This window comes from Tasmannia lanceolata, unplaced genomic scaffold (assembly GCF_043159265.1).
Source record: "Tasmannia lanceolata isolate RefF3 unplaced genomic scaffold, GAP_Taslan_0.1 ptg000004l, whole genome shotgun sequence".
In the NCBI taxonomy this organism is placed as follows: domain Eukaryota; kingdom Viridiplantae; phylum Streptophyta; class Magnoliopsida; order Canellales; family Winteraceae; genus Tasmannia; species Tasmannia lanceolata.
In genome coordinates, this window is record NW_027518681.1 from 9,526,772 (window position 1) to 9,554,048 (window position 27,277).

At 37.0% G+C, this 27,277-nt stretch overlaps 1 protein-coding gene across 1 annotated transcript; it reads left to right on the forward strand.

The window, feature by feature from the left end:
- Positions 1-1,768: 1,768 nt before the first annotated feature.
- Positions 1,769-26,831, forward strand: LOC143876263 (Protein kinase superfamily protein). Its single transcript, XM_077377999.1, has 15 exons — positions 1,769-2,622; positions 4,489-4,787; positions 4,880-5,024; positions 10,508-10,623; positions 13,004-13,212; positions 18,418-18,984; positions 19,093-19,133; positions 21,027-21,095; positions 22,178-22,278; positions 23,782-23,866; positions 23,962-24,060; positions 24,142-24,210; positions 24,939-25,070; positions 25,202-25,296; positions 26,536-26,831. The coding sequence occupies exons 1-15, from the start codon at positions 2,197-2,199 to the stop codon at positions 26,630-26,632; spliced, it is 2,550 nt and encodes an 849-aa protein (XP_077234114.1). The 5' UTR covers positions 1,769-2,196; the 3' UTR covers positions 26,633-26,831.
- The last annotated feature ends 446 nt before the right edge of the window (positions 26,832-27,277 follow it).

Sequence of the window (27,277 nt, forward strand, 5' to 3'; positions counted from 1 at the left end):
GAGAGGGATGAGATATTGAGATTTCATATGAAAGGAGTTTCAAAATAGGAGGGTCCTCTTTGGATGCACCAAAATTTGGGAAAAATAAAACGATTTATTTTTCTTTTCCTAGCATTATTCGGTTGCTTGCCACTATTCAAGTGACATTTGCTGGAATAGGTATCCCCATTTGATTCTGCCCAATTTGGACATTTGGTTTAAATAGTGAATATAATTAAGGGGCAAAAAAATGACACCAGAGTGAAATTAATGGAAAAAATGCCAGAATTTGTTTCCTACCTCAAGAGGTAGTATTCTAATTCAGCCCTAGTTAGAATGAAATTTTTATTTAAATTTTCTTGAATAGAATTTTTTATTTTACACTTTTTCTCATTCTATTTGTAAAGGAATCAGAATTGGAACACGGTGCTGATTCCGATTATGATTCTTCATTCCGACAATCCAAATGTAACCTGTGCATATATTCGAACCAAGGTTTTAAATTTTGACCGAAATCCGAAATTTCAGGTTTCGGTCAACCCTGAAACCGAAATTCCGTAAACTAGAGACGTTACCAAATTTCGACCGAAATTTATTTTCCCCTGAAAATTCGGTCCGAAATTTATAGGATTTTATTCTTTATTTAATATTATTTTATTTGATTTCATTAGATTTCATCTGAAATTTTGAAATTTTGGCTGAAATTTTTGTTCCGGTGAGGAACGAAACGCATTCCAAAACCGAAATTTAAATCCTTGATTTGAACTATGGTTTTAAATTTCGACTGAAATCCGAAATTTCAGGTTTTGGTGGAGACCGAAACCAAAATCACACATACACGAAACAAAGTTTTATTCTTACCAAAAGTTCTCTTATCCCTAAATTTTGTGTTAGGGGCATGGTTTCAAATATTGGTTTCGGATGCGTTTTGGCCCTCACCGAAACTGAAATTTCCGCCGAAATCAGATAAAATAGTATTTTATGTCGTAAAGAATTTCGGTCGGAGTTCCCAAAATTTCAGAAAAATATTAGATAAATATAAAAAAATCACGATTTTGAGTGAAATTCCTTAAATTTCGGGAGCTCTGGGAAATGCATCTCACACACACATTTAGGTATGAGAGGATTAACTTTGGATCCCCAACGACAAATGATTGATTTACCCATTCAAAGCAATTTACGCGAGAAGGACTTTCTTTAACCGAATATCTCATTTCTTGCTAGGGAGCTCGCAGATGAGTTGTGGATACTGGTCGAAATAAATCAAATAATGCACCGTCACGGAAACTCGAAATTTTGGATTTTGGTGGAAATTTAAGACCATGGTACTTGCAAATTGCAATTAGGGGCAGTTTGTGGATGATTAAAGCAATGTAAGGTGGGCGTAAGTTCCAATTTCAATCCCAGGAAAATATATGATGAGTTGATTGCAGCTTCAGAGAAGGAAATGCAACAGCTTTCACATGCCGTTGAAGTGGGCCACATCCAAGAAGGTCAGATAACAGAAAGAAGTCATATTCGTCATTCCAGTTAAAGGAAAGGCTATTATCGTAATTCTAGCCTTTTCTATTCCCAAGGAAAGTGGAAACTCGAAACCGTCTGAAATCCCGATAAAGTCTGATGTCAACCACAGCGTGTAATACGCACCCCACGGAACGCACTTTATGCTCATGTGCCAACAAAAGTCCCCGCCCTCTCTTACGTGTCAGAATAAAAATAGACGTGCGCACATTACACTCCCGGCGCACAATAGAATCCCGTGCTTAATTTCCAATTTCTCGACCGTTCTCGTTCACACTGCTCAAGAACCAGGAGGAGACTGATTAAAAAAAATATTAAATCCTATTTTCCCTTTTCTTTTTCTCTGTATTTTTTCTGGCGGAAGATTAAAAAGAAAAGTTGGAAGAGATTTCGTTCTTTTCTCAATCGATTAGGGTTTCGTAGATTCTAAAAGGTTAGGAAGAAGGTACTCGAATCTTCTAGTTCTATCCCGTGAGGCGTGTGAAAATGCCTCAAAGTCGTTATAATAATCTCCTTCTAGGTCAGATTTCAGCCCTAGTTGGTTTCAGATCACGAGAAGAAGCTTGTTAGAGAGAGCATTCATGTGGGAAACCACTAGAAAGTGTCTCAGATCGCGACTATCTGATCGTGCAAGATCTTTTCACGGACGATCTTTGCCAAATCTCAAATTTTTTTTTTGGAACTTTCGGCCATTGAATGGGCGATAAGGAGAAGAACATGCCGGTATCTATGCGTTTGCAATCCATCGATGAGGATTTGCAATCCATCGATATGATCGACGGTGGTTATAGGCAGAATTTTCACCAGAAGCACTCGATGAGGCTGTCGAGTGGTAGTAGTTATGCTGGAAGCTTGTTTTCGACGATTGGAAGTGTTTCGAGTGATGAGAAGGATTCAACTGTGTTGAGTAGAGTGCAGGGAGTTGATGGAGGGTTGAGAGATGAAGGAAACAATGAGAATCGGGCTCAGAGGATAAGGGATAGCTATTACTTGAGGCTAACAATGGCGGTTCGCCTTGCCTCTCAAGCGTTTATTGCTGATGAAACTCATCTTTTGCAAGATGATCCTCTAGAGGTTTGCGGATTTTCGTCTGATGTGAATACGGTGTCTTACCGTCTCTGGGTATGTTTTCTTAATTTCTTTTTTTCAGTGTCTGTGAAAATGAGAAGAAGTGACTCGTGCCAAGTTGATGGAGTAAAAAGAGTTAGGGGCACACCGAAAACAACTTGGGTAGAAATTGTGAGGAAAGACTTGATGGCTAGGAACATAATAGAGAACATGACCTTGGATAAGAGAGAATGGAAGAAAATGATCCATGTAGACAAACCCAACTAGTGTCGGGATTGGACTTAGTCAATTTGAGTTGGGTAGATTATTTCACCTTCTTCATGAAAATTTTCTGAAGGATTCATTAGCCGACCCCAACTAGTTTGGGACAAAGGCTTAGTTGAGTTGAGTTGAGTTCAGTGTCTGTGAAACAAATAATTACTCTAAAGCTTAAGCTATTAGAGTTGGTGTTATTGAATCATTTATATTTCAACACTCCATGTCCCCCTCTGTATTGGGTTGGCAGTACCCATGGATTTTTTAATATCCAGGAGTTGTTGGGTTTTGAATCTAGGACCTGCCGTGAGGCAATAGCTCTGGTACCATGTGAAAGAACCGATTACTCCAAAAGCTTCTTAAGCTGTTGGAGTTGGTGTTATTTAATCATTTATACTTCAACAGTGTCCCTTGGAACTTAGTCTAATCGAAGTTTGTTGCCTCTGTTTAGTTTTATTTGTTGGTGTTCAAAATCCATTGAATAATCAGAAGCGAATGTAGTTTATTTGCTAATATGCTTTGGTTATGGTCAGAAAGTATTCGTGGATTTTGAAGTCAGCTTAATTGGTGGTGGAGTTTGATTGGTTGGCTGGTGCAGTACTCTGTTTGTACCAGGAATTTTGTTTGTAACTAGTCTGCAAGTATCTTGAACTTTTGTCTGTTGTGTTATGAACATGCGTTGATATAGTTTCAAAACTCCACGGTGTCACTGTTGACTCACTGAGTCGACTCCTGTTTTCCTTGACCGTGTTCTTGTCCAAGTCCCATTTTGCCATACAACGTCAATCAAAACTACAAACTCCAGCTTACCGATAAAAAAGTCAATGAAACCTCCTTTGACTCTCCTAATGTGTCAACCAAGTACTCAGCTGTGTTAACCAATTATTTGGCCGCTTCAACTGAGTACTCAGCCGAGTAGACTAAGATTTGCTTTATTCGCAATTTGACTCGCATCCGCATTTTGAAACATTGTTTCATGATTTTTGAATGTAGAGGATTCAAATTATTCTGCAAACCGTATTCAGTTTCATAGTTGAATTGTTTCTTCAAAAAAGTCCCATAAGAAAGAAGTATAAAAAACATGCTTCTCCATGCTCCTTATTTTGTGCAACTCACGACGACTTCACTCACATGTACCTCTTGCGCTTCACTTCAACTCCCTTGACCCATTTTCCTTTTGGCCTTTTTTGTGATTTTTGGAACTTATTCTACTTTATTTTCTGTGTGACAACATACCGCTAGCAGTTTTGTGTTGTTTTGGTAAGTGATTTTTTCATGGTGATTTTTTCATGCACCAGTAATCATGTTTCTTGGAAGACAAAATTTACAACTCTTTCATCGATGCTAGCATTTTCTATTCCACTTTGATCCATCATTTATGCAAGAGCAGTATAGCTATAGGCCGACATGTAGGACTACTTGTAGACGCACAAATAAATAGTGATGTGCATGCACATGTTTGTTTGAGAAGCTACTCTTACTTCGTCACTTTGTTGAAGATTTAATTTTTACAGTTGATTTATGAAATGAAGTAATTGAATTGTGTTTCCAAGAAACTGGTGATTCATTAACCTACATGGTTCGCAGATATGCATTTGTTTATGATCTACATCAAGCTGACTTTGGGCTGTAAAATCATTTATTGTTCCTCAATTATATTTTCAGGTTAATGGCTGCTTATCATATTCTGATAAGGTATCTGATGGTTTCTATAACATTCTGGGAATGAATCCATATCTATGGTTGATGTGCAATGAATTGGAGGAGGGAAGACGACTGCCACCATTAGCAGCACTTAAAGCAGTTGATCCTCATGATTCATTGATGGAGGTTGTTCTTTTTGATAGATATGGAGATTCTCGCCTTAAGAAGCTTGAAGATAAAGCACTAGAACTTTATTATGGTCTGGGGAATACCATAGAGTTAGTGGAGAAACTTGGCAAACTTGTTTCTATGTTCATGGGGTAAGACCATAATTTCATCCATGCACATTAGTTGAACCCTGTCATATTTGATTATTGAATCTGGCTGTATTAAGTTTGTTGGGATTTGTAAGGGGTGCTTTTCCGATGGAGCATGGCGATCTCTATATGCAATGGAAGTCATCAAGCAAAAAATTCAGAGATTATCAACAAAGCATTGTGCTCCCTATTGGCACCCTCTCCGTGGGTCTATGTAGGCATCGTGCCATTCTCTTCAAGGTGATGTTCTGTGTTACATGCATTACCTCAACTACCTTTACATATTTATCTTGAATCATTTGTCTTGTTCGAACACTTTTACTTTTCATTATTGGCTTTCGATAACCTTTAGTTTGTACTTTGAAGTTTTGTTTCTGTACTAATGAGACTGCATTGGAAGCCCTTAGAAGTCAGAAATTGGTCCGTTCTACAGCCTAGGTGCTAGCCAGATTTTTTGTATTATTCTAATCTTTTTTCTCTTTCTGACGGGACAGTGAAGAAAAAGAAAGAAAGGATTAAATCCGATGTGTTCGATTTGCACAGTGCAGATCTTGTGCCAACAAGGACTATGTCTTGGTGCATGACTTGTTAGTACGGTTCCTTTGCCATTGTTTAAAAACTCTCCAAATCAACCATTGACTCAGCCTATCTTGTCAAGCAAAAAGCTACTCTGACTTACCCAAGTTAATCAATAGCTGACTGCATCAGTCATTAACTCGTTGGAGTTGACTTGGTTTTACCTTGGCGGAGTTCTTGTCCAAGTTCGATTTTTTAAACACCTCCCTTCACTATATAACCTACTATAAAAATAAAAAATAAAATTGACAAGATTTGTTTGTATAAAGAAAATATCTACATGCATATTTCATAAAATGGATAAAACTGAATGGATCTGTTTGTATGCAGGAAATACCTACATGTGTGTTTCATAAAATCCTTTGCTGTTTGATAAGTTCCGAATGTGACATGGGATGAGCTTATGTGATGATGTTTCCTATGCTTGAAATTTTGTAGGGGTAGTTCAAGTAGCATGCCAGTGACCTTCCTGGTACTGGGTGTTGCATATGGTCTAACAAACCAAGTAACTGTTGTGGTCAGTCTCATTACTGCTGCAAATCAAACTGAAACATGTTTGCAGTACATGATGTAAAGGAATCTAAAAGAATATTGATGGCATTCTTGCAATAATGTGTAAATATTGTGAAATGCAAATATGGGAAATCCACTAATTAGAGGAGGAGGTGCTAAACATGCTCACTACACCTACGGCATGATATTACTCATGCTGTAGGTGTAGTGAGCATGTTTCTTTCTAATCTTGGAAGAGAACATATGAAGCGATGGAATGGATTTTGAGATACTTGAAGGGGACTTCCAAGTTGTTTTTGAGTTTTGGTGCTTCACAAGTAGTGCTGGAAAATTTTACAGATGATGATATAGCAGGTGACCTTGATTGTAGAAAGTCAACTTCGGAGTACTAGTTTACTTTTTCAGGGGAGCCGTTTCTTGGCAATATAAACTCCAAAAGTGTGTTGCTGTTGCTACTTGCTACTAATGTAGGAAAATAAATGTTATGGATGAAACTATTTCTCTAAGAATTGGATTTGAAGGTTTACTGTGATAGTCAAAGTACCATAGACTTGAGCAAGAAACATACCACTCCCGCACCAAGCACATTGAAGTTAGGTACCACGGGATGCGTGAGGTGATCAAGAAACAGTCAATGCAATTGAAGAATATTCATATTGACAAGATTCCATTTGATATGATAACTAAGGTTGTTCCCATAGAAAATCTTGAGTTATGCATAGACATGGCCGGTATGGACTCTAAGCGAGGGGTCAAGGTTGGTGTTCCCCCCATGAGTGTGCAGAGGGAGATTGTTGTGTGGGTGTAACTTTCCACACCACTTGTGAATTTTCCCACTTAAAGTGGGATGTCATCTCTTTTAAATGGTTAGGAGTCTGCTTGTTGCAATTTTGAAAACCAAAAACTGAAAAAAGAAAACATCAAAACAATTTGGAAAAAGCAGAACCTATGGTTATTTAAGCATTCTTCATGGAAAGAGTTTCATCACTGTTTTTTAATACTCTTGATGCACGAGATTGCTTGAGGATTTGATTTCTCCAACTTAAAGATTGGATGGTACATTTGCAGTGAGAGATTGGGGTTTGTTGTCTCTATGGGAGTAACCCTTGTATTCCTCGAAGTTCTTGTATGTCCAAAAGTTTTGGGCAAAAACTTGAGAGAGACATTGTACTACCCATTTTAATTACTGGAGATTTTCATTGGATTTGCCGAGTGCTTTTCCCCTCTTCATTGTATGGTTTTCCACGTAAATCTTTGGTGTTCTCATGTGTGATTGCTCTCTTTATGTTTGATGAATTGTCTCACTTAGACTTGCACTATTATTTATTCTTACTATTGAGCTCCGACTTTCACTATTATTTATTCTTATTATTGAGCTTGGTTTAATCCTATCACTTGGTGATTGCACACTTCGATATATTTTGGTAGTTGGTTCTTTACTTCACACAGACTTGCTTTAGAAATTTCATTGGTTTTTCTCAGCAAAATCTGGACATAAATATGTTCCATGCAGTAATATAGCATAGTCTATGTCCTTAATATATCTTTAGTTGTTGGTTTGCTTCTTGACCTAACAAAAGATGATTGTGGACATGCACAATCGTGGTCATATGTAGGATAATTGAAGCCTATTCTGTGTTTTGTCCTGTAGCTGTATTTCTTCTTGACGGACTACTGTTGTATCTCATTATCTGCTCTCCCTTTAATTTTCAGTATCATTAAAATGATATATGGATTTAGGAAGGTAATAAGTTACTCTTTTACATATGTAAATATCCATATCTAAGTTCTTAAAACTTGATAATCTAAGTTTGCTGGGAATTTTTAAAGTAGATATGCATATCTGAGCACGGATCCATAGTATGACATGGGCATGCAACTCAGTTAGAAGCATCCAACTCAATTAGAAGCATCACGTGACACTACTCAAGTACTCATGATTATCTAATGCAACTTGTTAAGAGAATTCTACCCTTGACCAGTTAGTGAGGTATTTCTAGACTACCACGATTAACTCAAACAAATCCATTTGAGAACATAACTAGTACTCATGTATTGTTTCTTGGATTTGGGCCCTGTTCATTTTCCGAACTGTATCTTTGCTCCCATATTCCATAAAAGTTTTGTGCAGGGTAGAACTTTGGGGACTTTTAGAAATAGCATCAGTGTGTTTTGATACTTTTTGCTTTTTCATTAGATGTATGTGGTTGTTGCTTCCATAGCCTTCTAGGAAAAACATAAATAAGGATGAGGTTTATGAATAACCTGGATATAAGTACTTATATATTGTTTAAAATGGACAAGATTCAACTAGGAGCAATTATATAAGTTATAGTTTTGGATACACAGCAGGCAATGTGTGGGAAGACAAAATATTCTCAGAGTCCATACCAAAGATAGTTTTTAATGCTCTGCATTATTTCAGTAAATGTGTAGTATTTCCCCCAAAGATTTATGGAGGTTCTGCATTACACAGTTGTAAAAAGTGTCTGATAGAATATACATTGATAATTTCCGCTGTTATGCTCTATGAGATTAATTATTTTCCAATTATTGGAATCCTGATGCATCTTGTGCTCATTTGGTCTATGGCACAGTATTTTTACTCAGGATTATTAAGTTTCAAATTGCTTGATGGAATTTGATGAGAAAGTTTAGATTCCATGGTTGGTAAAGTGATGAGGAGAGTTTTAACTCGTGTATTATTTCACATACAACTTCTGTTCCATGTTACTGGAACAGCTCAAACTTCTTTGTTAGTATTCAGTGGACAACATCAATTGTAAAATGAATTAGTTTTCATGAATTTTCAAGTATCTATTGGGAAAGGTATACCCTCTGTTGCTCCAACATGGAGAGGGACTCATGTCGCATACTGGCTTCTACCTTCTTCTTGGTGGTGGAGAGAGAGAGAGAGAGAGAGAGAGAGAGAGAGAGAGAGAGAGAGAGAGAGAGAGAGAGAGAGCTGTATGTTGGAATTCTGAAAATGAGAATCATACCTCAATTCGTGCGTAACGGACTGATGATAGCAGATTTGGACGTTCCTGAATCATACTCCATGTTCACCTTCAAGTTTCATGGTGCTCTTTTCCAATTCAAAATTTTCAATAATTGTATGGTGTTGAAAGTGCCAGGGAGTGGGATGTCTTTGGCTTTTATAGACGGTCCCTCAAACCTTAAAGCTAGGGCAAGGTCTAGAAATTCTCAATTTGGGAGAGGAGAATTGGTCTACCCTTTAACAATGCTTCAATCACCAACATAGCTATTCTCAGTTGGTACTCCTATAAAGCCACAATGTGCACAATTCTCTGATAGTCTTCCAGTCAAGTACATTTATTAATCCCCTATTTTGAGTTGAGTTAACCAAAGGGATTTTAAGGTTTTTTCAATTTCGTATATTTTCCTACTTCCTCACTTCAAAAATGGTCCTCGACCTGATTAGCCAAAATCCTTAAAAATATTTAATCGTTTTGCAATTTCCCTCTACATATTTCATCAAAAAATATTTCAATAAAAATTCCAATTTTGGCCTGATTGATGGTTAAGTATAATCTGGGTAGTTATATTTAATTATCGAGCATCTATTGGGCGCCCTAAATGTACTCAAATTAAAATACAATTAAACATAAAATAATTGGGAATTCCACAATTAATTCATTAACTTCGATCAGCACGTTGCAATGAGTCTCAACATGGGCATTCGTCACTATGGTTCTTGTAGTGCCCGATGTCCCATACCAAAGAGTTCGCCACGACAACTTCTCTAGTTAAGTTACTTTCTACAAACTATCATATTACCATTCACATAATTCAAACGTATTCCGAAAAACATAAATAGCCCTATTTCCTTGAATTACTATATCTGATCCCTCGCACATATGTCTATTTTTACATATTGTGAATGAGTACATTCCAGTGTGAGACACACTAGTCCATGTGCTTTCTCAGACACATAGGGTCAACTGTCTTTAAGAGCCGAAACCCTATTGTGAAAACAATCAAAGGCGGAGCCAGGAATTTACACTTGGAGGGGCAGACTAATTTACACTTGTCTGCATTGGTCATTGGCGGGGGGGTGGTGGTGATGGTGGTGGTTGCATGGCCACTAAACTAGCTATGCATGCAATATAAAATAGATTTTGCAAGTCATTGGGGGGACCATGCACCCCCCCCCCCCCCCCCCCCCCCCTCATGCTATATGTGTCTCCGCTCCTGTATACAACCAGGGGTAGATAAGCACATATACAATCATATTTGCGTGATCATATTTGTGTAGATATCTATATTCTGCGTAGATAAGAACATATACAATCATAACATAAAAAACATGTTAAATGTACCAAGCATAAGATTAAAGTAAAGAAAGAAAAACAATGAGAAAAAAAAATGCTACTTGGAGCTTCGAAACACCTACTGAAGAGCCCTACTAAGTAATGCTTTGGATTGGATGAAATAACTTAATAGAGTGCATTTGTTTGATCATTTATGCTTTATTGAATTTTTGGATGTTTGGGTAACTTTGCATTCCCCAGTGAATTTTAAAGATACACAGCTACATGTGTGCAAGGTATCTTGACATAAACATGTTTCATTTACATGAGCCTTCATCTGGTGTTTTGTTCTTCCATGTGCAGAAGTTGGCGGACTATGTAAGTTTACCATGTCGGATAGCTCGAGGTTGCAAGTACTGTGCTTCAGAGCATCCTTCTTCTTGTCTTGTCAAAATTGGACATGGCAGGCATTCACAAAGGTCAGTTTTTTCTTCTCTTCTTTGAAGCTAATTTTGGTTAGAAGTTTGTTTTTCCTTTTTTCTTTACCTTCTTTCTTTATTGCTAGTGGGAGACATCTTGTTGCACTTATTGTCCTTACCCAGGTCATCCTTTTCTTTCTGGTCAATGGAAAATTTAGTTTGTAAATCCTGTCCTGCTATGCTTAAACTTTATGTTTTTTCCCTTTTATATTGTTCTTTTAGTCATGTTATATTCTGAAGCATGCTTTTAAATTTCGGCCGAAATCTGAAATTCGGACCGAATTCAGATGTCGGACCAAAATTCCGGATTTCGGTTGAGACCGAAACCAAAATTTGGCAAAATCTGAAATATCGGGTTTTACCAAATTCCGGCTGAAATTTCTAGAAATTGATTTTTTTTAAATATAGAAATATTCCAAAATTTCAACCTAAATTACCCCGCAATTTGGTACATAATTAAATAATAATTTTCTATTATTACTGGATTACGGCCGAAATTTCGGTTTCGGCCAATAGCGTAATTTAATCCGAAACCGAAATTTAAAACCATGGTCTGAAGAAGATATTTATGTGCCTACATGGTGTCCTGTTGTTTTCTTTTGTTCCACCAGGTAGCCTATTCGGTTACTATATTTCTTTATCTTTAGCATTGGAATAAATTAAACAAGTTAAAACCCTCAATATTGGTCTGATGCTATTGTTTTGATGTTGTTGACTTGTAGCATTAGCAATAAATATGCTGAGATGTTTTTCCTCTTTTTTGTGCATTTAGATTGCTTTAGATTATTATTTTTCATGTAAACCTTCCATCAGGAATGTTATGTTGTGTTTCATGACTTGTAGCATAATGAGTAAATATTCTGCTGCTTGTTTTTGTCCTATTTATGCATTGATTTTGTTACGTATTATTTTTTTTCATGTAAACAGTACATTAGGGATGTTATGTAGCCTTTCATGCTCCTTTACCTCAGGTTTATCTACACTGTTATACAAAGCGAACCTCCTTTTACCTTATGGGGATTTATTTAAATCTATTTCCTAAGGGGTGGTCCACTGTCCCTCTCTTTCAAATCTTTTTATGTTAAGATTTCTTATTATTGTTTTTCATGTCAATGTTACATTATGAATTTTATGTTGCCTGTGATTCTCATTTACCTCATGTTTACCTATGCTGTCATACAAAGCGAACCCTCTCTTTTACTTTTTTATGGGGATTTATTTAAATCCATTTCCTATCCACTGTACCAATCCTAATTTTTTTATGCTAAGATTTCCTTCTTTCTCCACCCCTCTCTCTATCCAGCGTCAGTGCATCACCCCTTGGTTACGTCCCTCTCTCTCTAAAACTATCAACACCCCATCCTCCATTTTTTTCTCCCTCTCTCTCAATCAAAATCATCCTCTCCCTATAACCGTCAATACCCACCCTCGACACTGGCACGCCTCTCTCTCTCTTGCACGTTCATTACATATGCCCTTTTAAGTAGTTTGATCAAATAAGAAGCAAAATGAATGTCCTGTGGTTGTTTATTCTATTTTAACTGGTCATTGTGTCCTCTCATATAGGAAACCATATTTACCAGAAACTTTCTCCTTGGTTGAGAAGCTCGCTTCATAAGCTAAGTTATTCCCGCTTCCCAAATTTCGGGGAAGTACACTTTCCACGTCCTTCCTACATGCCTCCAACACATTTCCTCTTTATTAAGCCTGCGCTTCCTATTTAGGTGATTATTTTTCTTAAAGCAGCATTTTCTCCTTTTGATAATGCCGAGGGAGCGTATTTAAAAAGGAGTATATTTAGAACTTAAAAACTATCTTAGGCTTCAAATAAAACTTATGTGGATTTTTTCCCAAAAAAATAATGTTAAATCCACATGAATAAAACATGTGAAATTACCGTTCAAAAAAAAAAAAAAAAACATGTGAAAATATAAATCCTTAAAATTTGTAATTCTAATGTCTCAAAGTCTTCTTTACTACTTGTGATTCTTACCTACATTAACCCTACCTCCCTAATCTACGATAACCCAACTTTTTCTATACACTTCTTGTTCGCCTCCCATTGGCTTACTACATGTTTGATGTTGACTTTTAATGATGCTTCCTAAGTGTTCCTTTGTACTTTCATTAGAGCTTTCCGCTTCCCTTCGCTTTCCACTTCCATTTCCCACATCGCTTCTCACACTCGCTTTCTACTCTGGCAACCATGCAGGAAACCACACTCTAACATCGAACATGCTGATTTCAAATGCCAAAAAGCCTTACTTTAAAATAAGTGTTTTTTTTAGATCAAAACCGTTTACTTAAAAAAAGTGTTTATATTACCTCATTCTATTTATCTCTTTAATTTTTCTTTTTATTCTTTGCCATATTTTAACAGGGAGTATGTAGTTGATCTAATTGCGGAACCAGGAAACATCCATGATCCAGATTCCTCAGTCAATAGACCTTTCCATCTATCAATATCTTCACCTCTTCGAATTTCACATCTAAAAGCTTGCAATGAACATTATATTGATGATGCTTCAAGGAATCAGAGATCAAAACCAGAGAAAAAGGGTTCTTTTCTTGTGAATCCTCAAAATTCAGGTATGATTTGTTTTGCTGCTTTTGCATACCTTGAATGTTTTGTTCCAGGTTCTTGCATACCATTATTATGTGGACTGTTTGGCTGAGAGTAGGGTTTGTAACATGAATATCTATAGATATCTTGGGTTATTTCCTATGGATTGGATATGCACAGTGACAGCTAATTTGGTGGTGTATAATACTGGGGAGGCAGAAACATTGTTTAGTGGCGTATAGTACCGAGTACCGACGACTGAAGAAACCGTAACAGTTTGTGAATCTATATCTTTATTTTGATATGTAAAGAAAAACCAAATTGGTTACTTTGATATGAAGGGTGTATACTTTGGGTTGCTTTGGATTGATGATTCTCTGAATATTTATGCTCAATTATAACAAACTTTATTTTGCCTTTCTTTTCCTGAATTTCTAGGGCATTACTCTCAGTTACTTCTGGATGCTATTGTATATCTCCTTCTAATGATCCAAAGTAAAAAGTTAATATTCTCATCTCTGTCCAAGAAAGAGAGCCTTGTTTATCAGTTGGATTAAACCTTCAAATGCACCACTTGAAAAGCTCTAGGTCATCTGGAGTCTGGAGTACTGGCACATAATTAATCGCAGCAGTAGTTTAGGTTGGTGTGATGAGATAGTCGAGGGTAAATCATGGACCTGTTAAGGTTCATTTTTCTTCTAAAGTGTGTTTCATGTTATTGCATCTGTGTAACATATAAGAGATTAAGAGCTGATATCCGTGCCCTTTTTTGTGCTTTACCACTTTTTTAAAGAAAAAATAGGGAAAATTATTTAAAAAATGCAAAATTTTGCTGAAATTATGAATCAAGGGCAGACTTTTGAAAATCATGAGAGGGGCTGTCAAGTATGGTCAGATATGTTTTAGGACAAGAATACCCTTCTTGCTTTTCCTTCCACCTTTTAGGCACGGATTCCAATGCCATTTCACCTACCCTTTTTACTTTTTATCTTATTCTTCCTCAAGCCTTCCAACGGTAAAACTCTATACCCATTGCCATTGCCATTAGAAAAAAACTCCATTGGGGAAAAACTCTATTGGTTCTCTTTATTTTGCTTTGGATAATAAACCTATGCTCTGGTATGTCCATTGTCCTCCATTTTGTTTTGGATAATAACGGAACCACTCTTTCCACATTTGGCCGGTGGTGTACATGTGTTGGACAATGATAATATATTTCTGTGGTAGTATCAGTATTTTAGACCATGGAACCACTAGAACTCTTCTTTTGGAACCACAATTTTGATTTTGGCAGCACATTTTTAAATCTTGGAACCACTATCTTGGAAACAAAACCACTATTTCTGACGTAGGAACCACTCTTTTCACACTGGAACCACTCTTTTGATATTGGAACCAGTCTTTTCATAATGCAAAAGTCACTCTTTTCATACCGGAACCACTCTTTTGATATTGGAACCACTCTTTTCATAATGGAACCACTCTTTTGATATTGGAACCACTCTTTTCATCATGGAACCACCCTTTTCATCATGGAACCACTCTTTTCATAATACCACTCTTTTGATATTGGAACCACTCTTTTCATCATGGAACCACCCTTTTCATCATGGAACCACTCTTTTCATATTGGAACCACTTCGTTCGGGAGTCCGAATGACCCTTCGGACTTCCGATAGGAGTCCAGTAGTTTGTAATGGAAGTGGTACCCAATCGGGAGTCCGACTCGGACTTCCGATTGTTTCCGTCAGACTCCCGACTGGGTATCACTTCCATCACAAACTACTGAACTCCTATTGGAAGTCCGAAGGGTCATTCAAACTCCCAAACGAAGTGGTTCCAGTATGAAAAGAGTGGTTCCATAATGAAAAGAGTGCTTCCAATATCAAAAGAGTGGTTCCATTATGAAAAGAGTGGTTCCAATATGAAAAGAGTGGTTCCTAAGTTAGAAATAGTGGTTCCGTTTCCAAGATAGCGGTTCCAAGATTTAAAAATGTACTGCCAAAATCAAAATTGTGGTTCTAAAAGAAGAGTTATAGTGGTTCCATTCCATGGTCTAAAAATACTGATACTACCACAGAAACATATTATCACTGTCTAACACATGTACACCACCGGCCAAATATGGAAAGAGTGGTTCCATTATTATCCAAAGCAAAATGGAGGACAATGGACATACAAGAGCATAGGTTTAGGGAAATGTTATCAGCACTGCTGTATTTTGATGAGGGCACTCCTCGCTTTATTAAAAGTATGGTATAACCCACACCATAGGATGATCCAAATCGTCCATTAGATGGGCCACATCCTAAATAGGTTGTGCCCCAAAAATCATTTCCATAGGTTGATCATAACCCTCTGGGGTTGATCCTCACCCTCAAAAGATCGGAGGGTTAGGACAAACCTATGGAAATGATTTTTGGGGCACAACCTATTTAGGCTATGACCCATCTAATGGACGGTTTGGATGATCATATGGTACGGGCCATACCGTAATTTTAATAAAGTGAGGAGTGCCCTCATCAAAATACAGTAGTGCTGCTAACATTTCCGTAGGTTTATTATCGAAAGCAAAATAAAGAGAACCAATGTAGTTTTTTTCTAATGGCAATGGCTATGGGTACGGAGTTTTACCGTTTAGAAGGCTCGGGGAAGAAGATAAAAAGTGAAATTGCATTGGGATCCGTACCTAAAAGGTGGAAGGAAAAGCAAGAAGGGTATTCTTGTCCTAAAACATATATGACTGTACCTGACAACCCTCTCATGATTTTCGAAAGTCTGCCCTTGATTCATAATTTTTTTTTTTTTAATAATTTTCCCAAAAATATATTTACTTATTAGGACCCGTTATTTGTATTTGCTGTTAGGACTGATCATTTACTTTACAACATCATGGAAAACTCCTTTTTATATTTTCTTCTTCCCATCGTCATTTCTCTCTTCACACTCCTGTGACCACGTGGCCACTGGATAATCTGCACTCCCCATGCAAGGTGGAGATCTATCTCCCCACACTAATTCCGTGCTCCGGTCCACATAAAACATTGGTGATGTTGGAGCTGCCCGGTCTGATGATACAGTCATTGCCAAGACCTATCATTGAACGGGAGATTGTTACTGCAGTAGAACCTCTTGTGTGTGGAGATCTTAATGAATGAGGCTTGATGTTCTTGGACTGGACAGTTCATGTGGAAGAGCTTGCTGTTGATTGAGGATATGGATTATCCATCACAGTGTAAAACCCAACCCATTAAACGTAAACAGATGACACCTGAAAGTGTGGGCTATCCAAATTCCTCATCAATTCCATGTCACAAACTGATTCAAGCCCTGACCCTGGTGAGAACCAGATGAAGATTTGGAGTTACAAGGTTCAGTGAAGCGGATTGTATGATCTGCGGGAGTTGTTCCATTACTTATTCTGAATACTCAATACAAGGTCAAAGTTGCAGAAATATCAGTTTCCTCCTATATTTACTTTCTGTTCGCATTCCTCTACGTGTATTTGTATGCATACAGGCATCTAGATAAGATATATGTATAATTATTGAGAATATATTTCCCTTCTTTTGGTGCTTTCCTTCTGTTTTAGATGTTGGATGAACGGCTCAACACTTACATCTGCTGTATATCTTGATTTTTTTCTCATGATCGGATGTGCAAGAGTGGAGCTCTTGCAGATTAGTTTGAGGCCGGGGCATGCCATGTTGTCAAAAGTGCAAGTCTGACTGACAAATAATGGAGTCATTGCTCGACAGCATACATGATCCCATACGTGTTCTGTTTGTATAAATTAAGGCCTGAATTTAGTTCTCACAACCCACCGAGGACATATTATCTCCAGACTGCAAGAGAAGCTACTTCTGTAAACTTTCATGGTCATGGCTGAAAATGGATCATCATAAACTTTTCATATGCTGCATCTTTTACTAGGTCAGTATTGCATTGGTGCTTCAATAGGATCCATGCATTCTTGTTATATGCTTACGAGGTTCTGATCTGCATATGGTACTTCTTGAAACTCCTGTATATTTGATGCTCCAAGCCTCTGACAGATGAGTATAAACAGATGCCCGAGTTTTGGAAAATAACCCCTATTTTAGGAAATTTTACTCTTATTTTCTGGATTACTTTCCCTTGTGCTAGTGTAATCTCTCTCCCATTAGTTGTGATAAGATTTATCTTCGATGAAGTTCTATGATTTTTTTTCTTGAGATTGCTGTCGCCGTGCTCACATTTCTATGTATTGTTTTATTGTCTCTTCAATAACTGTCCCATTAGTTGTGATCGGCTTTATGTATGAAATGGTTCTATTTTTCTCTCTTGAGGCTTCCGTTGTTCAAGTGCTCATGCTGTACGCATTTTCATTGTCACTTCAAGCTGATGTTCAATTTCAATCTAAATTTCTTTAGATTTCCTTTTTAGGGTTGGCCTACACATGGCACATGTGGCCCCTCTTTTCGGGTTTGGTCATTAGATGTGGATTTTTAATATCAAGGAGTTTTGAACCAATGACCTTTGCTCTGATACCATGTGAAACTACCAATTACTCCAAAAGCTTAAGTTGTTGGAGAAGGCGTTCTTTAATCTTTTATACTTTAATAATAGGCTTGCTTTTTGACATTTTTTTTGGTATCAATATTGGGGAATTCATTAAAGTTGAAGACAATCTTCTTCAGCCACGTGTATAAGGCTCTCTGCAGTTCGCAGCTCTCTCTCCCTTTCTCTTTCTCTCTCTCTCTCCTTTCACACACACACACACACACACATATTTAATGATGCTATCATTATTGCATTTGTGGTGCAAAATTTTCACATATATGTTAAATGATATTGGTATAAAGCACTCTGCATCTCTCTCTCTCTCTCTCTCTCTCTCTCTCTCTCTCTGCATTGGTATGTGCTCTCTCTCTCTCCACCCCCCCTGCATTGGTATGTGCTCTCTCTCTCTCTCTCTCTGCTATCATTAATGCTAATGCATTGGTGTTACTGTAAAGGTCTTTTTTACATGAATAAAATGTTAGGTTTCTGAGTATTTTTTTGAACAATGTATACCAATGTCCGTAACTTTATTGAGGATATTTGTCCAAGTTCCAGCTACAGGCTTGTTTATGCTTTGAATCGCATGATAGATAAAAGCTTTGTCAGTTCATGTATTCTGAATCATTTCTTAAATACTCATGCAGATTGTATTGAATTACAAAATTTTGAAACATATATTCTTTCCTCAGGGATCATTAATATGGAAAACCTACTCGTAAAGAATAACAATGGTATTGGTAGACCTGAATTATGCTTAGGGAAAGAAGTCCAACGTGTGCAAGATCACGCCTTACAAGAACAATTAAAGGATTCAGTCTACTTTCTGGCTGATGATGCACATGGGCAATTGGAATCCTCAGTGATTGCCTCAGAGCTCGAAGATAATATTAGTGTTTGTTCTGAAAGAAGAATATTGTTCTCTGATCGAGAAAATTTACCAAAATCTCTGAATGATGTTGCAAGGATTTCTACAAATGGACATCCTAGGGCTGATGGGGGAAAATGTTTCATTGAAGAATCTCAGAAAAAAGTACTAGTTTCATATCATAGTTATTTCAGGAATGATGGGATCAAACAACCTAAAGTAGAAGAATCCAGTCAAGTGAATCCGAGGGAGATTGCGAATACAGTCAAGAACAGAGGGAGCTCTCCTAATGTCACCATGCCAGGCTTTTTGAATCTCGAACCTTCTCTTGCCATGGATTGGCTTGAGATCTCATGGGACGAATTGCATATCAAGGAGCGCATTGGAGCTGGTACTTTTGTTTCTTACAATTTAAATAAAAAAGTATCAATTTTCATTAGGGAAATTATTATTTTTCTTAGTTTTTGTAACCAACTTAGTAGGAACATGCTTTTTGCAGGTTCATTTGGGACAGTGCACCATGCTGAGTGGCATGGATCGGTTAGTGGTCATTGCTTTATCATATTAAGTCAATTTGTATGCTTGCACATGCAACTTCCAGTTTTTGTATGATATGATACATTTATGCAACTCTTTACTAAAAAGATATTAACCAAATAGTCATTATCTTAGTAATCAATCCCGTTTCGGTTACCATTCTGTTTTTCTCCTAGATTGGAATGTTCTGGTGTTTCGTTCAGGAAAAGACACTAAAAAAGGTGAAAAGGTTAAAAATAGGGATAATATGTAGAAAATATAAGAAACCATTACAGTAACCAAATCTGGCAAAAAAGACACATATTACTACTTAAAACATCTACTAAATATATGTAAGCATTAAATTGGCTCTTGATGAGCCTAATTAAATATTAAATTCAGCACAAAATGCAATAACACTCACAATTCATAATACCAAATGACAACTATACTCAACTCAACTCAACAAAGCCTATGTCCCAAACTAGTTGGGGTCGGCTAAATGAATCCTTTAGAAAAAAATCATGAAGAAGGTAAAAGGAATCTACCCGGCTCTAATCCTAGTTCTAGTTGGGTTCTTCTACGTGGATCATTTTCTTCCAATCTATCCTATCCAAGGTCATGTTCTTTGTTATGTACCTAGCTATCGACTCTTTCAGCACTGCTTCTACCCAGGTTGTTTTCGGTCTGCCCCTACCTCTTTTTACTCCATCAATTTGGCACGAGTCGCCTCTTCTCACCGGAGCATCCAAAGGCGCCAAATGACAATTATAAATATTAAAAAACATGAATCAAGTACAAAATTGTTCGTATGTTCTCAAATCTCTAATATATGATCTCTTCTCATCCTCAAGCGCATCATACTAATACTCATCACCACCACCAACTCGACCAATATCATCAATGTCTTCATTTCCCTTATCTACAGTAGCACCAACCGGTTGTTCCACTTATTGCCATCCTAAAGCATCTGTGGTGAAAATAACATGCTCCTCGTCTGCTACCTAGTTGATCAAAATATCAAGGTTGTCTAGGCTGATGGGGTCGCTAGTCGTTTATTTCTTCTTCTTTGAATCCCTATTACAAATTAATGTAAATTCTAATTAATTTAATTTGAAGTGTGTCTTGACACTTGGGAAGGGTAAAATACATCAAATGCTCCTCAAACAACTATGAAGTGGTTGGTAAATAAGGGTGAAACTGTAAAACAACCTGAAAATGCCGCAGAATGGGACTTTTGAAATTTCTGTGCAATTCCAGATGGAATGGTTTTGTTTCATCCTGAATTTCCAGAATACCAGAATCCAACAGATTTTTCGGATTTCCGGCTGGAAAGTTTCTAGTAGACTTTTGTTCAGAATGGAATTTTAAAAAATTCCAACCAAAACAGAACAGAATTAATTACTATGGTCACTATGCACCAGTTTCAAGAACTATGGCCACTATGTAGCATAATTTTGTTAAATATCTATTGTCACCTATTATTGATTCTTGTAAACATCATTTGAATTGCTTTACTCTTCATAAACCTCAGGTCTGCCCTCACTACCAAAATGTTCATATATGTGAATTGAGTCGCACATCTGCCATTTCAATGAGTTGACTTGTAACAGCAACTTTTGTGTAAATGATGGATAAAGAATTTCTACCGTTCAGATCTCCTAGGAAATAGGAATAAATTTCATCACTTTTGCCCTATTTACATCGACTTGGAAGTACTAAGGCGCTGCAGATCTGTAGGTACAAGATGAAGGTTAACCTTATGTATTAATTAGAAGATAGACCATGAAGTGGGCAATATGGTAGGCTTACATCGTGACATATTTTAAACAAAAAAGAAATACGGACTTGTTCAGATTATCCATAAAGCAAAAGACGATGTGCCTTCTTTGTTCTTACGGCAAGCATGGACTGCAGGATGTTGCTGTTAAGGTTCTTACTGATCAGGATTTTCATGATGATCAATTGAAGGAATTTCTAAGAGAGGTATGCATTTGATTAATAATGAACTTTGAATTGGTTCCAATTCGTATATTTGAAATCTATTGATTAAGACATAATGAGTGGTATCTGAATTTCAGTATGTAAGTCACTTGTGTTTGACACTGATATATATGCTTGTAAATTTTCATTGGACCTTATACATAATTTGTTTCTGGCATTGATGTTTAATCTAATTTCCATGTGTATCTTCAGTAAATTATGTCTTTCTCTATGTATATTTGTATTCCAATTTATATTTAAATAGACAATTTGCTTTCTTCCCGTTTATCTTACAATTGTAATTAGTTCAGCTCACTTCTTTATGCCTACTGCTAGTTTGTTTGTATAGGTATAAACCACTAATCTTCCTACTTTTTGCAACTAGTATTTCTCAAATTTTCTTCCGTAGTCTATCTGCAATCACAGCATTAAAGTAGTGCTAAATATATTCTTTTTGTATTTTGGTACCATCTGTAACATCATTTTATCTTCTTTATCTTAATTTGTAATCTAATAGTTCATTTCCATGTTCACGTTGTAATTGCTGACTAGTGGCAGGCTGGCAGCCAATAAAATGATATCCATTTGTGTTTTGCTGGTTTTCGTTGGTCAGTGATTAGCACAGTGATATATGTGAAGTAAGTTTACATTTATGTACATGTATCTATACATAAATGTATTTATAATTGGTTGAGTTTTCATCCACCTGGCCACATGCTTGTTACTCGCATTCTATGTGGCAGACATTGTTCTGAATGGTTGGGCATGGTTGTGGCTGAACTTCCAGAGTGTTTCTCCTCATCTGATTGATGGAAGTGTCCTGACTTAAGATGTTTAGATGCAATTATCAAAATCCTGTTTTTATTGGCATTAACCCGAATAAGTCCTAGGTAACCTGGTTAGCAGAATGTGTATTTCCAAGATTGTATATCGCCCCTCAATCAATCTGATTTTGCTTGTAATACATAGCATGACTAGTTGGAATCACTACTGTCTAAATTAATGCCCTTCTATTTGATTTTTATGTGCATTTAGATGACAAATTTCTATGATGCTTCCTTACAACTACTTCACAATTATTGTAGGTTGCAATAATGAAACGTGTACGCCATCCAAATGTTGTTCTCTTCATGGGTGCAGTCACAAAGCGTCCTCATCTTTCAATAGTGACAGAATATCTACCAAGGTAAACCTTCTCAATAATTATTATGTAAAAAAATAATTATTCTGGGAAAGATATTTCTACCACCTTTCCCAGCATTTCCACTCCCTTCTGTTTGTATTTTATTGAAAATGGCAGTATTTTTTCCTTCACTTTTGTTTGAAGAACTTCATGCTTTTTATTTAGGGTGTGTTTGTGCACAAAAGCCGGGTTGGTTTAGGGGTTTTGCTTAGAATTTGTGGGTGCCACATCAGCAAAACTCCTTGTTTGGTTGCCAATATAGCATTTAAATCCCTGGAAACTCTTTTCTCCTTGTTAATCATTGCACGTCTCCTTATGTGTCACCCTTGTCCCATCCCTATAATATCGAAGCCCAAAACCACAATAAGGTGGAATTTTGCTTGGATTTCTTGGGAATGATGCCGTTTCTCTCTCTTCCCCCTCTCTCTATATATTGGTAATGACACCCCTACCACTGCTCTACAAGGTTGACAACCAAACATTACTTACCGCTATTCTCCGAGGTAAGTTCCAGTCAAATCCAATTCTTGCTTCCTCGTTTACGGGAAAATTTGGGGACTTGCAATAATCAATAGTTACTATTTGGAAAAGAAATATTGTTATACTACATGCATACTCTTTTGGGAATGATGCTAGTGTATGTGTCTGGACTTGAGTGTAAAAATTCTTTTAGTAGCTGCTGTGAGGAAATCAATGTTTGGATTGTTAAACCAAAAGATTCTTTTCATTTCTTGATGATTTCTGAGAGAAACTTGGCCAGAGCATAGACCATTTGCTGGTGTTGTTGAATTGTGTGCAAAATTGAGCTTGCTAGGAATTCTAGGTTGGACAAGCCAGCTAAAGCTTAGACCAATGGTTGAAGAAAAGCTGTGAAGACCAACATTTCTCCAACTATCAATAAGAAGAGCATTGCCAAGATATTAATAGTAAAATTCAGTTGGCTTTTGTAAACAACATGTATCGAATGTGTCTCTATAGTTAAGGAGAAGGCAAGAAGTTCTTTTTTATTGTTATTCCTCACATAATTTGGAAAATTGAGCAAAGATAACACAAGAAGAGGCCTTTTTTTGTTATTACTAAACATCTTTCGAATAAAAGATGAGATAGGATAATAAATCATATAAAGGGCTTTATTACTCTTCAAATTGCAACATTTGTATAATGAACCAGCCACAAGAAATGGGTCTATGTCGGATGAATTTAAGATCAATCAAAGAGCCCATGTGGCATAATTAAATGACATCATTTTTTATTGGACTGCAGGTGACCAATTGCACTTTTAGTTGTTGCAGTTTCATCTTTCATGTAATGTTACACTCAATTGCATCCTAAAACATCATGGCCGAGGTAGATTTTACGAGAAGTAGGTAGTTACTACCAAGGAGTACTTAACAAGAGAGGAGATAGGGGGTTGTTTGCTTAATGTAATAGTGAAGAGAAGAATGGTTTTTCCCACCACAATAATTCAGTTATTCTTTCCTTAATCCTGAACGACTGGTGAAACAGGGGCAGTCTTTACCAACTCATGCATAGAGCATCTGCTGACAAGATCTTAGATAAAAGGAGACGGCTACACATGGCATTAGATGTGGTGTGTAACAATTATAATCATTATTTTCCTATTCAATTGCAGTAAATGAAGTGCACTTGTGGTTGAACAAATTTTGTGGTGTGTATGGAATGCAGGCGAAGGGGGTCAATTATCTTCATTGCCTTAGCCCTCCTATAGTTCACTGGGATCTTAAATCTCCTAATTTGTTGGTAGACAAAAATTGGGCCGTGAAGGTATACATGAATTTTGAGATCTTTATCAAATTCTTTTTCCTTGGTTTCTTGCTTGTTTTTTCTGAAGTCTCACGCTTGCAGGTATGTGATTTTGGGTTATCCAGATTCAAGGCAAACAGTTTTATATCATCCAAATCTGTTGCTGGAACGGTATTAATTGCAATTATGCACTTAACTTGATCTCAAAGTTTCGTTTTTTACTATAATTGATGCTTTGTATTTCTAGACTTCCTTCACTGTAAAACATAAAGGAAGCATGTAGTTATCTATTTCTAAAAAAATAAATTAGGTGCACGTCTTTGCCATATACATCCAATGTGAATTCCTTGATCTATTTGAATTGCTAGGAGGTAACTAAGATACGATTCTAATATGATTTTAATCCTGGATTGGTGTTAGCCAAGTCCAGTCATATTAAGTACGTTCAAAGACTGGTTATCTATGAATGTATGCTGAAGTCTTTGCAATGACATGACTTAGAAGAGTACCATTTTGGTTTTATTTCATGAAATATTGGGAGGTATCTTGATTTTTTCAGTCTTGGTTTACTAATTCGTTTAGGTCGTTTGGCATTGCCAAGGCCAGTCATATTAATAAGGTTCAAAGACTGGTTATCTATGAATGTGTCCTTGTTTCTTTATGGAATGACATTATTTAAAAGAGTACCATTTTGGTTTTTACTCCATGATATATTTGTAGTATCTTTATTTTTTAAGTCTTGGTTTACTACTTTGTTTCAGTCATGCATACATTGTTTTATTTTATCATATTAGAGTGTGTGTACAGTGTTTCTTATTAATCTGAAAACAGGTGCCAGCTAACTCAATCAACCCAACTGTTTTGTGAATTCTTTATTTTAACTTTTGCTTGTTTTGCAGCCTGAGTGGATGGCTCCAGAGTTCCTTCGCGGGGAGCCCTCAAATGAGAAATCCGATGTTTACAGCTTTGGAGTGATCCTATGGGAGCTTGTGACCATGCAACAGCCCTGGTGTGGTCTTAGCCCTGCACAGGTGCTGCTATGATTATTTTCCTTTTACGTTTCCTTTTTCTCTTTTTTATTAAGGATCACTTTGCAGAAAACATCATACGTCATGCTTGTCTATATTTTTTCTTCCATGATGCTAACAGAACAAAGTTTCAGGTGGTTGGAGCTGTTGCTTTCCAGAATAGAAGGCTTTCAATCCCCTCCAATACCAGCCCCGTATTGGTTGCTCTCATGGAGTCCTGCTGGGCTGAGTAAGAATGGCTGACACCCTACCCTGTAGTTATATGCTTACATAGTTTTTGAAAACTAAGCAATGCATGGGATTTGCCAAGGAATTTCGCGGAAAGGCATTTCGCTGCTGACTTTTGCATGAGCAGAACAGCCACACAGTCTCACTTTTCAGCATATTTTGTCTTATTAATTTAATTCATTTGAGGTGGCTGGTTCTCATGCAAAAGTCAGCCACGAAATGCCTTTCCAAGAAATTACCTTGCAAATCCCACGTAAAATATATCGGGAATTCGAGATAGCCTTCGGGCAAGTTTGGAAACTGTTAAAGTATAAAAGATAAATAACGCCTTTCTCCAACAGCTTAAGCTTTTGGAGAAGTTGGTAAGTTAACATGGTATCAAAGCCAAAGGTCTCGAGTTCAAACCTCCCGGATAGCAAAAATCCACATTCGATGGTCGGCCCAAAGTGGGACCACATGTGCCACGTGTTTGCCAAGTGGGCCACACGTGCGGGAGAGTGTTAAAGTATAAAAGATAAATAACGCCTTTCTCCAGGTAGGTTAACAGAAACCATGAAAGAATATTCCATAGAATATCAGAGGGGCCAGTTGTGAGTGATGGGCGGAGAGGAAGAGACTCGAAAGGGTGGGAGTCAGTGGAGCATGAAAATCACCTGAAAACAGATGAAAAAAAACCCAGTTTGAAGTGGGATACTTTTTTTTTCCCACTGTTTTTAAGGATCTATCATGCTGTCTACATGCTCTCCATCCGTACCCTCTCAAGTCTACCCTACCCTCCATATCACCTCCTCTTTCTTTCATAACTGGGCACACGAATATTCCATGAAATAATTTTTTCATGGTTGCCAAACATGCCCTTACATATTCAAAAAAACAACTTTACTAGCATTCTCCACAGAAACTGGTCTAATTACTGCACCACATGTTCAATGGAAAATGCCAGAAGATCAGCCATCCTTTAAAAGCCCACCAACACAAATATTAGAACTTATTTGTGGAAATTTCCATTTTTTAAATTTAAATTGGGGTCTTTCGTCTTCACTTTTGGTAATTTTAAATTTTAATTATTGAATTCAAGGATGGGATGTAAGAATCCATGGCACCTTTGCTGTAGCTAAATGCCCAGTTTTGCCAAGAATCAATTCTGTACTCAAAATACATTCTCAAAATCCAAAACAAACAGGGCCCTTAGTAATGAAAAACTGTTTCAATTTACTGAAATTATGGTTGATATTGGCAGTGATCCCAAGCAACGACCATCCTTTGCATGCATTGTGGATTCATTGAAGAAGGTGCTGAAATCTCCAATGCAGTTAATACAGATGGAGGGCTCATAGATAAGAACCCTTGAAGAACTCATCACCCATCCATTCCTACTTGTACACTGGGCTGATTTGGGATTAAATTAACCCAATCCTTCTTCAACTGGATTCCTAATATTGCAGGCTTTTTGTATTTATTTTTTCATAATGTCCTGTTGTTAAGTTCATATGGTCCCCACTTGGAATGGAATAAATTAGTTTTGATTTTGTAGTATGTAGAGATTGCATTCTGAGTTGTTTGGCTTGGGTAGGACTGGCCGTTTGGATACGCAGATTTTAGAATCCAAGATTTCTTCAAAATTGTAGCTAAGGAAGAAGCGGACCAGCTATCGTTTTTTACTTCTCGCCCTTCTTTCCGACAGCAAGAGAGTAGCAGATCCTCCAATTTTTTCAGGTTTTAGAAATCTCAGGATGCAAGAGAGATTTCTAAAATTTAGTTTTCTTACTTAAAATCCAAGAAATGCTATGAGGACAGTGGCAGCAGCTTGATCATGAACCCTCTTTTACACTGTTTTCAAACTAAAAAACCTGGATTCTAAAATCCGCGTATCCAAACGGCCCCTTGGAGATAAGGGTTATCCATATTATGGTTTTTTCTGTAAATAACTAGTCCAGAGTCTTTTTGGAAATCAATGAGAAACTTGTTGAGAAAGTGCGTCG